The 15,459-nt window shown below is 40.3% G+C and overlaps 1 protein-coding gene across 4 annotated transcripts in view; it reads right to left on the minus strand.

Moving 5' to 3' along the window:
- Positions 1–15,459, minus strand: part of LOC127053807 (rap1 GTPase-GDP dissociation stimulator 1-like) — a 52,803-nt gene that overhangs the window by 21,412 nt on the left and 15,932 nt on the right. Inside the window, exons 2-7 of one of the 4 annotated variants that reach the window (XM_050959098.1) lie at positions 11,734–11,838; positions 6,479–6,601; positions 6,180–6,305; positions 3,670–3,798; positions 2,066–2,191; positions 570–713 (exon numbers count right to left, since the gene is read on the minus strand). In XM_050959098.1, the coding sequence (XP_050815055.1) occupies positions 570–713; positions 2,066–2,191; positions 3,670–3,798; positions 6,180–6,305; positions 6,479–6,601; positions 11,734–11,838 (753 nt within the window). Of the gene's footprint in view, positions 1–569; positions 714–2,065; positions 2,192–3,669; positions 3,799–6,179; positions 6,306–6,478; positions 7,170–11,733; positions 11,839–15,459 lie in introns of those variants that run through there. The other 3 variants (XM_050959100.1, XM_050959097.1, XM_050959099.1) reach the window with 3 other exon arrangements.

Below are 15,459 nucleotides of genomic sequence, written 5' to 3' on the forward strand. Positions count from 1 at the left end.
TGATGTAGGCACTGTCTGTGCTACAACAGTAGTATTCTTAGTCCCTCACTTCACATTATGGGCCAGATTGTGGAGCTACGCTGGTTTACAGCAGCTAAGGATCTGGCCCTTTAAAATTGGAGGTTAACTCAAGTAGTATAATATGGTCCTGTATCTGAGCTTTTCTTACTTTTGGGGAGGACTGTAGATTTCTGGCTACCCACAGGAGTCAGGTTATCACAAAAGTTGGAGAAACCCAGCTTTAGATGGATTGGACTGACGCACAAAGCCACAATTAAGAAGGCAGTACCCTATTCTATTGCATTTCTAGCCTCCGTCTAGGAGCAGGCATAGTGGCATTAAATGCCCGAGGCAAAATGTGTATATGCTTGAAGGAAAATATGGCAACATGAGCATTACAATCATACTGTAAGTGGAAAAAAAAGATAGAATAGCTATCGAGAAGAATTCCCCCAAGGAATCTTGAAACAACAGCTCCAGCTGTGCCTGCAGAAAGGAAATGAAAGCACAGGAGCAGATGGCAATCCCTCTGCTAATGAGACTTTCTACTACTTCTCCATGCATCTTACCTCCAAGGAGCAGAGAGACAATGAGATTTGATGCAGCCTTCACACTGCACATATCTTCTGCCTGTGAACTGCCCTGGAGCCTCAGCAGGATCTCTGAAAGTGCCTCATGCACACCGGCCTCTACCATTTGCACTTTCAAAGCATCTGCAGAGGTCAGGAGAACATGCAAATTAATGGCTTCTCTTTGGGTCGCTGCATAAAAAGTGAATGCAAAGAGGCTAAATCCAAGGTGCAGTAACTTGTGGGACTCTTGTTCATAAACAGAGCTGTTGCCATTGGAAAAACACTACACTCACAATAAATACACCTTTTAGACAGATCATTGTAATTTTTTTGAGCAGGGGGAGGGAGAAGATGAGGCAACTGTGGAATATCTATTGCAATTTATTATGTTTTGTACTTTTAAAAAATTACATTTCAGATATTCTGTGTCACATACTTTATAACTAGAGTGATATTTTTGAGAATTGCAAAATACTAATGTGAAAGACAAAAGTATACTTTAATAGGTGTGCATTGGTGTTGCCAGCTTGCAACTTGGCAACACCATGGCCATATTTCTCAGAGTGGGGGATTTTTTCCCAGTGGTGTTAATATTGAATTTGAACAAAACTGACAGCTTTGGTAACATCTCTAGCTATTACTCTTTTCACTCCAGTGTGGGGAATGCTGTCTGACCACTCACTCCACTAGACTTTCTGGTTCTGATAAACCCTGAACAAATTGTGAGAGATAGCAATGTCTTGAACAAACAAATAAAAACACTACAAATATTTTGATGGAGGAAATGAAAAACTGGGCCATTTCAGGCACCCTAAAGAAGTTCCTTGGCCATCATATGAAGACAGGGGCCTGTCCCTGTGAAACCTGGATGTGTGATCTCTTTAATTATAAATAAATACACAAAAGGTAAACATTTGGAGTTCGAAATATTTCTGGAAATACCATATCAATAAAATTATTGATTTAGCATTACTTCAGTGAATCAAATGATAGTTACACTAGCCTCATTAGTCAACCACTGCCGATTAGGATTGTTTTAATAAATGGGTGGCTTTTATCTCCATTTGTACCCATTACAGTTTTTGAATATATTTAGGATAAACTCCCAGTAATTTTTCTGAGGTCCTAGTAATCTTCTGCATTGCCATACAGTATGGAGGCTGTGTGTATCATACACAAAGTTATCAAAGGATTCATTTCACACCACTACGTCACCATATATTTTATTCAGGCTCATTTCCTCTTCCACTGTCCCACAGATCCACATTTTAAAACGATGGGTGAAATCCTGGCCCCACTGAAATCAATGGAAATTTTTCCATTGACATCGATCTGGCCAGGATTTCGCTCATTGTTTTTGTGAGGAGGGGCTTATGTTCCTGCCTCCAGTAATGGAATGCCACTGAAAACCCCAGAGTGTTCATTGTAGCCATTATGCTAGTATGTATCCTCCCTACTGAGGAGCCTAGTCGTCAAGATAAGAGAACCCTTACCATTCTCTGCTAGCAGCTGTAGAACCTCAGTAATGGTTTCTATCCTCTGATGATTCTCTGCCCTTCTCAGCTGCTTCACTAGATGTTCAGTAACCTTTGTCTTGCTTAGCGCCTCCTTAGCTATCTCTGTGTGGATAATAATGGCATGATTTTGTATGTTTTCACACCTAAATGTAATATTGTTTAAAAGAAAAATCTCTCCCTAGAGATGAGTGGATGCTACTTTGAATCTAGTTGCCTTGCTAATTTGTTCCCCCCCTTAAATCCTTCCCCTCAAATGATTAGATGTTACATGTATGAAACAATCTGCCTCATTTTTCTTCTGCTGTCTAATCCAGTTGTGTAATTCCTGTGGCTATGCCTTTAATAATGGTCAAGCAATTGCTGTCCTAACTCCATTGCATTCAGTGGCAGTAAAGAATTCATCTTGTGGTACATGCTGTCATACCACTTTACCAGAACATTTTCTATGCAAAAGAAAGTATCCCAGCAAGAATCTAACCAACCTGTTCAGGATGGGCACTTGTAGAGCTTGTGTGGAAAGCTTTTCAAAAACTTTTAACATATGTGCCATAATGCCATGAGATATAGAACATTGAACAATTTAAGAAAGTATGTATAAAGGACATGGCTAAAATAGAATATGTCCAGAAGGCAGTATTGCCAACATTAAGAGTTCAGAAACAGTCAGCCCTTCCCCAAAAATCATGAGATTTTTAAAATTCTCATGATTTTTAAGCCAAAAACCCGCCAGAGGTTTTTTTTTAAATTTGTCTGCTGTTTTGTGAGCTTTTAGGGTTTTTGTTTCAAGATTTTTATCAGCAATCAAGAGGGACAGATTTTTTTTTCCAAACCAAATTTGAGGTTCTCACAATCACCACAGAATTGCCATAGTAAGAGAAATGAAAGACTTCACACCTGATTCTTTTCTCACTAACTTTGTATAAATCAGGAGCAACTCTGTTTGTTTGAAGTTAGTGAAACTACACCATTTTTAAACAAGTGTAAGTGAGAAAAGAATTAAGCCATTTTATTAAGACCTATAAAATGATGAATGGGAGAGAGAGAGAGAGAGAGAGAGAGAAGGTGCATCAAAAATTCCTAGTGTCCCTTGTCCCATATGAGATACATGAACAAAGATACTTAATTAAATTAAATTGCAACACATTTTAAATAAAAAGGAAGTACTACCATATACTCTGTGATTGAAGTCAATAGAGCTACATCAGTTTACACCAGCTACATTTTCTCTGGGAAGAGGCTAGGACATGTATTGAATCTTAATTATTTGTGTGTGGCTGGTCAGCAACTGCTACAGGTTCTGGTGTTTAGTTATGAACGGTTAGAGAGTATATTTAGGTTGGCCACAAGGGGGCACATAGCAAGGAGGTAAACCTCTGTATAACAAAAAATAAAGACAGTCTTGCATTTATCCCAACTGCAGGTTTCTAATCTCTGTGCAGAGATTTTGTCTGATGCTAGGTCAAAACATTTGCCTACTATGGCCAACCGTACTTGTGGAAACACTGCCTAAGAACAAGCCAGTGGTAGCATGAGAAAGGAAACCAATACTGTTGCAAATCTGGGAGTGTTTTAATGCCCACCTAGGTTTGCAAGATTGCATAAGGCCAACAAGTTGACATGGACAAGTGGCTCACTGTCTGGGTAGTCAGTTAATATCCTGACCAGTGATGTGATCACTCCTGCCTCCACCAACTGCTCCTGAAGGTCACCTGGAAATCAAAAGTATACAAATGAAAGGCAACAGGAATTTCATCTTGGATTAATCCATCGTTATACTAACGAGGGCCTGGAGGAGGTATCACTAAAGTAAGAATTAAAACAAAATGTTGCTACAAGATACAGACTGGAAATAAGGTGCAAATTTTAACTGAGGGTAATTAACCATAGGAACAATTTGGGTTGTGGTGGATAATCTATCACTGGAAATATTAAATTTAAGATTAGATTTTTATTTTTAAAAATGCTCTAGTTAAAACAGGAATTAATTTAGGGGGATCAAACTTTGATCACACTAGTCCATCCATTCTGGCCTTGTATCACATGATCTTGACTCCATTATCCTTTCAAACTAACAAGAGTTTTACCTTGCCAATGCAGGGTTGTGCAGGGTCAGTAGCTGCATAGAGCTCAAGGAGGGAAGTTTGTGTTCCTAGCAAGAGGAAGGCATGCCAGTACTTTGGATAGAGAACAGTGTCTGAAGGCCCTAAGGTGAAGTGCCGGGACACCAAGGGAAGAGGCTGAGGGAAGCACAGCAGTGATAGGGGAGCTAAGAAGACACACAACATGGCTATTATTGACAGGGTCCCTGGGTTGGGACCAGGAGTAGTTGGCAGGCCTGGGTCCTCACCACTGGAATTGGCTGGACAGTTGGACTGCAGTACTAACCTGCAGAAGGGGGGAATACAGATGGTGACATGACCAAAGGGCTGTGTCATGAAGAAGATACCACAGTCCCTGGAGTGACATGGGTCAGAGAGCAGAAGTGACAGTGGGCAAGGCAGCATTGGGAGAAGGTGTACCATCCTAAAGAGCTAATCTCCAAGATGGTAAGGAGGGGGTATGGTGAGTCACACCCAGTCATACCGTGGTAAATTGTTCTAATGGTTAACTACCTGCACTGTTAAAAATGTATGCCTGGCCCTCATGCAGGTGTATGAGAGAGGGAACAGGCAGAAACTTAGGTAGGTCCCTCAGTGTATCAGTCAGTACAAATGAACTGGAGCATCAGGCATAGAGGTGGTTCTGATTACTTTACCCACTGGAGCAGGATGAGAACTAGCAACCAGATCGTGACTCTGGTTCACAGGCTAGTTCCAGCTGTGCTCCTGGGGCAGTGCAACCCTGTATCTTGCATGAAGTTTGTGACACTGCCAAAACTTAGCTCTTTGCATTCTAAAATAATTGTGGTTGTTCTGAGAAGATGACTTTATGAAAGATAAAAGTTCTAAACATGTACCATTACAATATGTTCTCTAGAAGGAAGACAGCATTATGCTTTCATATTGTTTAAACAACTGTTCTCTTTCAGATGGAGAAGTAATCTGTGCTGTTCCAGTGCCAAAGAGTCTCAGGACATATAATAGCACTTCAGTTTAGCACCTCTCTGTATGGTGTTTTTATGTCTTAGAAGCCAGATCCTCAGCTAGTGTATGTCAGCATAGCTCCACTGAAATCAATGGAGATGCATCAGTTTACAAGAGGAGGGAATCTGGCTCTAAATATACACGGTTATTTTCCCACTTATTTATGGAATTTGACAGATTCAGATAATTATAGCTATTCCACTTCTGAAGCATCCAACCTGCCTTATCTACAATATTTAAAATCCCAACATGTTGCAGTGTTTTGGGTTTCATCAAAATAAATCCAAGATGCCTCAATATATGCCTGGATTTTTCCCTATGGCAAATTTTCCTAGCAGCGAAACAGCATAGTTTTTATAAACATGTTTTACCATGAGAGGCCGTGCATTTCAGTAGGTAAAGCAATGGATTGGGAATCAGATGACCCAAGTTGTCTGCTACTGACTTCCAGGGTATCTTGATCAAGTCAGTCCATCTTTGTTTCCCTTCCTCCTTTTGTCTTGTTTATTTAAACTAACTTCTTTGGGGCAGGAAGTGTCTCTTATTGTATGCATGTACAATGCTTAGCACAATGGGGCCCTGATCTCAGTTGGTCTCTAGGCACTATTGTAATAGAAATAATAATTACAACTTAGTAAGAGGCAGTTTAATAAAATATGCTGTTCCTAAGTGAAAGCTACTTAAATGATTTGGCTGGGGGGTTGATATTAACTTACTGTAATTACAATGAGTAAAAAAAGTTATTCAAAAGTGACTCTAACCCCTTAATTATAGTCTCCTTGCTGTCAAAACCATGCTGTGTTTGCTAGTATGTGTCTATTGTAGAAGCAATTGGAAACTGAGCTAGCACCACTGGTGCATAGCACTACATATAAAGCATGTTAGCCTCAGTCCAAGTAGAAAGTGCATGTTTAAAAAAAACAAAAACAAAACAACCACCAACCAACCCACAACCTTGCTACTGTAGCCAGAATGTACAGCACTCCTTCAGCAAATTGAGTACTTACTGTTTTCATAGCAGATGCGGCCAATGGCTCTCCCAGCATGAAGCAACATCTCTTGGTCCGTGCTTTCCAGCAGAGGCACCAAAGCTAGAACCAAACCTGCATCGATACATGGCTTCTTCATTTCCTCTGCACAGACACAGGAGAGAAGCTGCTAGGAATTTGCCTCGTTGAAATAAAACCAATACATCAACTGCAACGCCAATAATTAGCATCCATGGAACATGTAGATAAGTAGATTGAAAGTATATAGTAATAACTGGTTTAACATTATTTATAGGAACACTACCCACTTTACCTACCATTCTTTGCTATCTCTGCAATCACCTGGGCTGCCTTTATTGCACACCTTGGATTGCCTTTGAGAATTTGAGCTAAAGTTGGGAAAATCCCAGTGTCTGTGAGTAAGCTGGAGGATCTTTGCCCTGCAATGATAAAGAAAGTTAACAGTAGCAGCAATGAATTTGATTTACTGTATTTGCCTTCATGGTTTCTGTAGAGGTCTAGGCAGTGTTTGGAATCAAGGTCCTGATTCAGCAAGGTACTTAAGCGCCTGCCTAACTTTAAGCATATGCAGTCACTGGAACTATTCATTTGTTCAAAGTCAGGTAAGTGCTTAAGAACTTTGCTGAATGTGTCAGACATAACAGGGAAAACATTTCCATCTTCTCCGACTGCGAGAAATGAACTGTGGATGGTGTCTGAATTGTCATCCAGCAGCCGTACAGCTGCTTCTAGCAATTAAGACTGACATTATACACTTACCCCACAATAGGAATCCCTGCTGTCTCATGTCTAATTGTCATCAGGACACTGAGTCTTCTAGAGGATGGATATATAAACAAACACAGGCTCATGTCAGCTGGGAAGCGTGGTGCGAGAGGGAAGGTTGGTCTTTTGACAAAGGGCTGTAAGAAATGCTACACTTTCCTGCTTGAGCACTGGCTGATACAAGTCTTTTTATGCTTTGACACTGGCTGAAGGAGGCTAAAACTTAAATAGAAAAAGTGGGACTCAGCCTCATCATAAAAGTTTTTCCTAGCGTAATGGGTTGCCTTATTCTATAGTCAGTCACACATACAGGACCGGCGCTAGGGGTTTGAGCGCCCTAGGTGGACGGCAATTTCGCTGCCCCGCGCGCTGGTCCCGCGGCTCCGGTGGAGCTGCCGCAGTGGTGCCTGCGGAGGGTGTGGTGCTCCGCAGCTCCGCCTGCAGGTGGTTGACTGGAGCCGCGCGAGGAGCTGACCATACGCAGGCATGACTGCGGCAGCTCCACCGGAGCCGCGGACCAGCAGACTTGCTGCACGCACCACTGCGGCAGCTGCATCAGAGCTGCCTGCCACCCCCTCAGGCAAAATGCTGCCCACCAATTATTCTGGCGCATTAGGCGATTGCCTAGGCTGCCTAAATGGTAGCGCCGGCCCTGCACACATACCTTCCATCATACGCTATCCTGGAATAATTCCATGTTGTATGTAGATAGTAATAAAGATCTTTTTTTTTTTTTTAAAGTCCTAGGATGGATTGACCAGCAACCTGCTTTTATTTATTTTTAAATAAACCTGCCCCCAACCCAGGCAAATAGACCATTATCATACACAAGTGGCATTTAAAGACTGAAATCATGCTAGGCGTTTCTAAACATTTTCTTACTTTGCTTGAACTACAACAATGTAACACAACCGTTAGCAGCTCTGTGATGATAGGCATATCACTATTGTGGTCTAACATGGTGTTTGTTATTCACCTCTTTTACTTTCAAGAGACTTTCTATTGTTGCTCTAAAAAGATCTACATGTTTCCTTTCCTCAGTATCCAGAAACACGTAATCTGAGAGGTTCTTGGACATGTTTTCTGAAAGCACAATTTCTTCTAATGAAACTCAGTAAGTAGCAGCATACACTATAATAAGTAAAACTAACATGTTTGTTTGTAAAATGTTGCAAACATCATAAGCTAAATATCACCACAAACACAGCTAACAAGATTTCCTTCTTAGATTAAGAGTAAGATTACAAGAGGTTTGTGTATAAAACTCAGCACAACTTTAAATATTGAGCTCCAATCAGCATTTGCATAACAGTATTTTTGATTGAGGAATTTGGTGCAAAATCAAATGCCTGTGCTGACAGGTGCAAGCTTCCCCAGTGCTACTGTTCCAATATACCTGAATCCTTAAGTACAGCATCTTTTGTTTTTCCAGGCCTGTGCCCCAGCATGCAGAAAATACATCTGTGCCAAATTATGCAAATCTTTGTTATGCAGGAAAATCACCTAGAAAATCTCCTGTGATTTCTAACAGCGATGAGCCCAGTCCTGCAACCTTTTATTTGTGGACAAGTAATGAAGACGGCTGGCAGTACTGGGCAAGATCCACTCCAGGACAGAGGGATCCTTGCATGCCACTGAGTAGGCATAAGAACTCTTATGTCATCCTCTCTGCAGATGGGGGAGAGGGCCCAAGAATAGTTGAAATCCATTTGAACATTTATTCTTGAGATTCCTCAAAGATCGATGTCTGAAATAAGTTAAATGAGGAGATAGAATAAAGTTCTGAAAATATGATTAGTGGGTTTCTTTCAGGAGCTGTCAAATGCATGTGTGTTGTACAAAGCACACAGTCTAACCTTCAAATGCAGACCACATTGCCATGGCGACTGAATAAATCCCCCAAGCTCTGAAGGAGAGGCAACTAGTGCCAAGCAAATGCTGACAGGTAAAACCAGCCTACTGCCACTTCAGCAAAACATAAGTGAAGCTACCAAAAAAGAAAAAAAAAAAAAAACAAAAAGTTAGCCCTGAGACAGGCCTATTTACTGAATCTTCAAAGGTGCATGGTTTTATTTTTGTAAGCAACATACTTGGGAGAAGCAAAGGGCTCTGGGGATAGGTTGGGACTGCCAGAAGGTTCTAGACAGCAGCCTCTGGAATTAACACTAATAGGCTGACAATGCTTCAGAGAATGGAAAGTGAAATCTAACCTGTATAGTACAGATGACTTGTCACCATCTGCAGCTTTAATATTTAAACCCATGGTGACTGAATGTGAGCCGACCCCTGGATAATAATGAAAGAACAGAGTTTCCCTGATGTCCAGTAGAAAAGCAGCTTCAAATTAGGTTGCTTTTGTAACATTCCCCTTCTAATCTGCAACAGCCTAGTGTTTTAATCTTTTCAGTGTCCTCATCTTTTCTTTGGGGGTATGACAAGTGGAGATGAGCAGATTGTGAGATGGGAGGATGAGTGGTTTTTAAATAAAGTAACTGAGGAATAGCGATTGTTCAGAGTTCTGGACAAAACATTATGGTTCTTCACAACTGAACATTGCCTTTATATAGCTTTGAAACTTTGCTATGCAGGAAAAAAAAAGCTGCTTCCCCTCACCCCCTTTTTTTTTTTTAAAGTAATTTACATTTAATACAGTACTGTATGTGTGGGGTTTGTTTTTTGTGGGGGGCTTTGCTGCTGCCTGATTATGTTCTTCCAGTTCCAAATGAGGTCTGTAGGTGACAGGTCCATTTGTAACTCTAGTGTATATAATGCTGAAATTCTACTGTAATGTTCATCATGTATGACTATTTGAATAAGCATGGTTTATTCACAAATCCAAACTATTTCAGGAATTTTAGCACTGATGTTTATTCATATGAAAATTCCTAGTAAAAAGTTCATTTTCCTGTTTAAAATGATTCACTAATCCAATCAGGGAGTAAAAACAACAGCTTGTGACAGAAGTGACCAACCACACACCATGAACATGAAGAACAGAGTGGAAGTGAACAATGTGATCAAAATGTAGACTGAAATTTTTAACAGAACTTCCAACTTTGTAAAGTTAAATGCAGTGCTTCCCAAGTGAAGTGAACAAGTAGATGGTCTCTTAAGAAGATACTGTGTCACTATTAGTGTATCAGCTTTTAGAATAAGACATTTGTATGACTTCTTTATTAAAATAGTTCCAAGTGAGTGTAGATTTCAGATTTATTATTAAAAGCTTCAGTTAGTTTTCTAGTCATATACCTTGAATCACATTCCACTATTTTAATTGCTGTCTAAATGTATACCTTAGCCTAGTGGTTTACTACAACTAGTTTCTGATAAAACAATCTATTGGGAAAGTCACCAAAAGATGATTTTAGGATTCAGGCATATTTCTTAGGTAAGCAATTAAATCTGGAATTTTTGCCCCTTAAGATTTTTTTGATCAGTATATTTGTCCGCTCACAGTCAGACTTGAGGAAACTCCAGAGTTTTAGATCGAAGTGGTACTCTATTTGCTGCTGTATTTCTGGATCAGAGGTAGCTAAAAATAAGACATTGCTCAAATAATTTATTGAAGCTGCTGGCCTGTTCCCTATTCCATTTAAATAAGAGTCTTTTCATATCATCTTAACTACACTGTAGCCAATGGCTATAGTTGTGAATCAGCAGATATAACTCCCTTTTGTAAATCTCTGTCTAGAAGGGAATGTAGTTGTTTGTTTTAAGGCTACCCCAATTAATTCTCCTCTGCTTAAATCCTCCCCCCGCCCCCAGCTCTCATTTACTCTTAAGGTTCTACAGTTGTCCATCTTCCAATAAAGAACCTCAGTTCAAGCAGCTGGCTTGCAATTTGTTAGTTTCAAGTACCCTCTGAGGACTAACAGTACATTTCCATGGAGAAGCGAAATACTCAAGGCTGGATCGTTTCCTCCATTGAAAGATATCCCCACACAACTCCCTGAGAACCTCCTAGAAACCCATCTGCTGGGGCTCTACTGGGTTATGCTGGTGTGGGAACATCTGTCCTATGCAGACTCTTGAATTTCTGTGTGACAGTCAGGGAGGAGAAATTAAGTACTCATAGCATCAGAAACAGCTAGATAGAGCTCAGAAATGTTTTAATTCTCTCTTGGTCCCATCCATGGCTACTTCTGAGGGAACCCAGCCAACTTATGCCATCAGCATGCTGACAGGGTAAGGGAGGATAGATCAGTGCCAAGATACACACTTGCAGAGCACTTCTGAAGATCTGGAAGTCTTGAATACCTCACCTCACCCTGCTCTGCTGCCTCTCCAATCTGTCTTCCTTGAGAAAACAAGTTTAAATATTTAAAAGTTCAATGTTAAAGTGAAAATGAACCAATGTTGCCAAAACTATAAATTTAAATGTTCAAAAATTAATTTAAAAAGGAGTTTTGGTTCTTTCCAATTTGGAGTTATTTTTTTTCCCTCTTCAAAATGTCAGAATTTCCCATGGAATGGAAGTTCAAGTTTCTGACCAGCTCTAGATTATATTTCCTAACAGTAAAACTGAATTTACGGTCCCATTAGCTAGGAACCTGATATTGTTTTTAATATTGCTACCTTAAAGCACTCTCCTGGTAGAGTAGGACAAACTAATTTATCCATTAGCCTGTTTCCAGCAGAGACTTCACTCCTAAAATGCCTTGTTTTCTGTCATTTTGGGTAGTGGGATCTCCTTATCTAATAGATATAGTCATGATATGTGAAAAGTGCACAGGAAGTCTGCTGGTGTGGCTAGGCAATCCAAAAATGGTTTGGAGGAATACTTAACTGTTTTCTGCAAGAGCCAGAAGAATCCCATTTAGACTTTCAAGGATCTGACCTTCAGTTTCATCTCCAAAGAGTTTGAGACATTCCAGGTGTTGATTTAGGGACTCTGTTTAAAGAGGAAACAAAGATATTACCAAATCTCCAATATTCCATTTCATGAAGGGTCTAGGCACTCTTTTGGTGAATTTAAAAACAAAAACAAACACACAAACGCCCACAACATATTGCATTGAAAAGAGTGGCCCAATCTTTCTTTGCCCTAGATCTCAGATAACAGAATTGCTATGAAATGTTTGAAGTGGAAAGGCACTCTGGGTAGTGTAGTCATAGATCTTGCTGGGCATTAGTAAGCTTGCCTATAGCTTGATTTGAAGCTAAGGTTAGACTGTAAACAAGGGTGTGACAAGCTGTGTGCTGAAGAGAACATTTTTGGGCTTGCTGAGATAAGTCAGAACACACTGAACTGATAAGCTTGAAGTGTAGCTAAGGTGAGAACATACATGATGGATCATGTAAGGACCAATACAGTGTCCAAACCAATTAAATTAAAGAAAGTATAGATTTTAGCAGCTAGGAAAAAAGTGTACATAAACTGTTGTGAAAGTAGAATGAATTATATTGTAAAAATAAGAATGGATTAAAGAAATGTTGTATGTACCTTTAAGCAGAAATAAGAAATGTTGAAATACAGGTGCCAGGAGAAGAAACATTAGGCATAAACAAGAGTGCTAATGGCGAAACATTAACAGAAGATTGGTAATAGTTAGTAAGGAAATAAGATATGCATGCCTAGCCCAGGTAAACTTATCAGATTCTGTTTCCTTTGTTATCTTGTTAAGTGCTCGCCCTTTTATCTGTATAAATAAGATAGTTTGTGTCTTGCATGATGCTCACATTATCTGGGTGTTATTAGCAGAGCTATGTGCTAACAAAACAGAGTGGTCTGACAAACTGAGTCCCGAGTCTAACTTTGACACTGTGTAGTATGCGATATGATTTGGAATTGTGGTATCAACTATACCTAAACCCCCAGTGTCTGGGCCTGCCAAGTGTGGGCATAGAGCAGTTACTTGGCTAATGAAGTAACTTGAGTGATGAGCTGGAGCTGAACTGAATTGTTGGATCCCAGAGAGCTGGCAACATGTTCTGGATCAGTTGAGTGGAAAAGGTCTGAGGGAATCCCAACTGGTATTACGGACAAACAAAATGAGCCCATAAGTTAATCTTACTTAAGTTCAGAATTCCCCATGCCAACTAGGGCCACAACCAGCAGTTGCACAGGAACAGTTTACCACAGTCAAGTATACAAGAAAATACTGCCTTGCGTAGATATGCAACATAGCATATATAAATATACACACAAATTTGCCCCACTGTACTAATTTTTTTTTAAATAAAGAATACTTGAAGTGTTCAGAAAGAGAAATGACTAGACAGAGGGGCAAAAAAAAAAAAAAAATCAGAACCCATCTTCCTCCTCCTCCTCCATCATGACCTTTTTGTACTAGAATACAATTAGACCCCGATCAATTCACTCATGGTTTCAGTTTAATAAAACGTTCATGCATCTGAGGAAAGTTGGCAGAGCCAATAACAAAAATATCTCTGGTGTTGCCCATTTCTAGAGGAGATTAAAAAGGATGCACAAATTTAGAGACTTTGAGGGAAGGGGTTATTTTTGGTTTTGGATGAACTGTGAAGAGGAGGTGAAGATTTTGAAACAAGGATCTGTGCTTTTAAGAAAATCATTCAAGCTTCTTTAAATTGTGAGAGTGGTGACCCTGATCTATATTTCCACTAACCCATAAAGAATGTATGCCACTCCCAGTGACGTTGTGGGGTGCTAGACTATGCATAAAATGTACTTGCTTGATGATTTATGGCCCAAGTTCATGGGATATAGACTACAGAAATTACATTGAAGTGTGCAGAGCCTTTGTTAGCAGAGCTGCAATAAAATAGTTTTTACTCCACAAACTAGTCACCTAGAAGTTTGTTTTTCCATAAAAACACGTGCATATACTCAGCCCAGACATTTTTCTGCATTTTCCTAGTACTGATAATTCATCATTCCCATTTGTTGTTGTTGTGATGCTCGTGACATTTTTGCTACTTTCTCTCTCTCCGTGTCTGTCTATTAAGTGAGGTGAGTTTTTCCTAAATGATAGTGTGCATGCTGTGCAGGAGCTGTTTTTCTCCAGCAAAATAACAGGTGTCTTGTGCTGTTTGTTGTTTTTAAAAGGAGTGGAGCAATATTGAAGGTTATTGTTGCCTATAGGGCAAAAGTTGTTTTTGGTTGAAATGGGGAAAAAAAATATTCGACTCAGATTTTGAGGCCAGAAGGAACCATTCTGATCATCTAGTGGAACTTCCTGCACATTGCAAGCCACAGAACCTCACCCACCCCTTGTCAATAACCTAGTCCCAGATTTGGACTTTAGCGTCCAAAAATATGGGGGTTAGCATGAAAACCTCCAAGCTTAGTTACCAGCTTGGACCTGGTACTGCTGCCACCACCCAAAAAATTAGAGTGTTTTGGGGCACTCTGGTCCCCCCAAAAACCTTCCCTGGGGACCCCAAGACCCAAATCCCTTGAGTCTCACAACAAAGGGAAATAAACCTTTTCCCTCCTCCCCCCCCTCCAGGTGTTCCTGGAGAGATACACAGAAGCAACCTCCGTGAATCTAAACAGAGGGATTCCACCCTTCCCGTTCCCAGCCTGGAGAACAGAATTACCAAGAGTCAATCTCTCTTCCCCCCTCACCCAGAGTGAATGCAAAGTCAGGCTAGTACATCTAACATACATAGGTTTTCCCCTGACTTCTTCCTCCCACCAATTCCCTGGTGAGCTGCAGACCCAATTCCCTGGAGTTCCTCACTAAGGAAAAACTCCAACAGGTCTTAAAAGAAAGCTTTATATAAAAAAAGAAAGAAAAATACATACAAATGGTCTCTCTGTATTAAGGTGACAAATACAGGGTCAATTGCTTAAAAGAATTTTGAATAAACAGCCTTATTCAAAAAGAATACAATTCAAAGCACTCCAGGAACTATAGACATGTAAATACAAAAGAAAAAAACCCATATAACTCACTATTTGATCTCTTTGTACTTACAACTGGGAAACAGAAGATTAGAAAAGCAGGAAATAGAAAAATCCTTCTCTAGCTGAGAGAGATTCAGGCAGAAGACAAAGAACCCAGACACAAACTTCCCTCCACCCAGAGTTGAAAAAAATCCTGTTTCCTGATTGGTCCTCTGGTCAGGTGCTTCAGGTTACTTTTTTTTTCAGGTGAAAGAGACATTAACGCTTAGCTATCTGTTTATGACACCCCTGAAATAGACCCCTAACCTCTGGCTGAGTTACGGAAGTCCTTAAATAATGGCTTAAAGACTTCAAGTTACAGAGAAACTAGAGCAAGTCACAGATTAAACCAGCAAGTGAGCCAGGCACCATATTGTAGAGGAAGGGGAAAAACAAAAACAAAACAGGGCCTCTGCAAATCTGACCCGGGGGAAAAATTCCTTCCCAACCCTAACTATGGTGATCAGTTGAACCCAGAATGTGTCGGCAGCGCCCATCAGCCATATACCTGGGAAAGAATTCTCTGTAGTAACTCAGAGACCTCCCTATCTAATGTCCCATTTCTGGCCACTGGAGATTTTTGCTACCAGCAGTCACAGATGGACCACATGCCATTGTAATCAATCATACCATCCTCGCCAT

Source organism: Gopherus flavomarginatus, chromosome 6, assembly GCF_025201925.1.
Source record: "Gopherus flavomarginatus isolate rGopFla2 chromosome 6, rGopFla2.mat.asm, whole genome shotgun sequence".
In the NCBI taxonomy this organism is placed as follows: domain Eukaryota; kingdom Metazoa; phylum Chordata; order Testudines; family Testudinidae; genus Gopherus; species Gopherus flavomarginatus.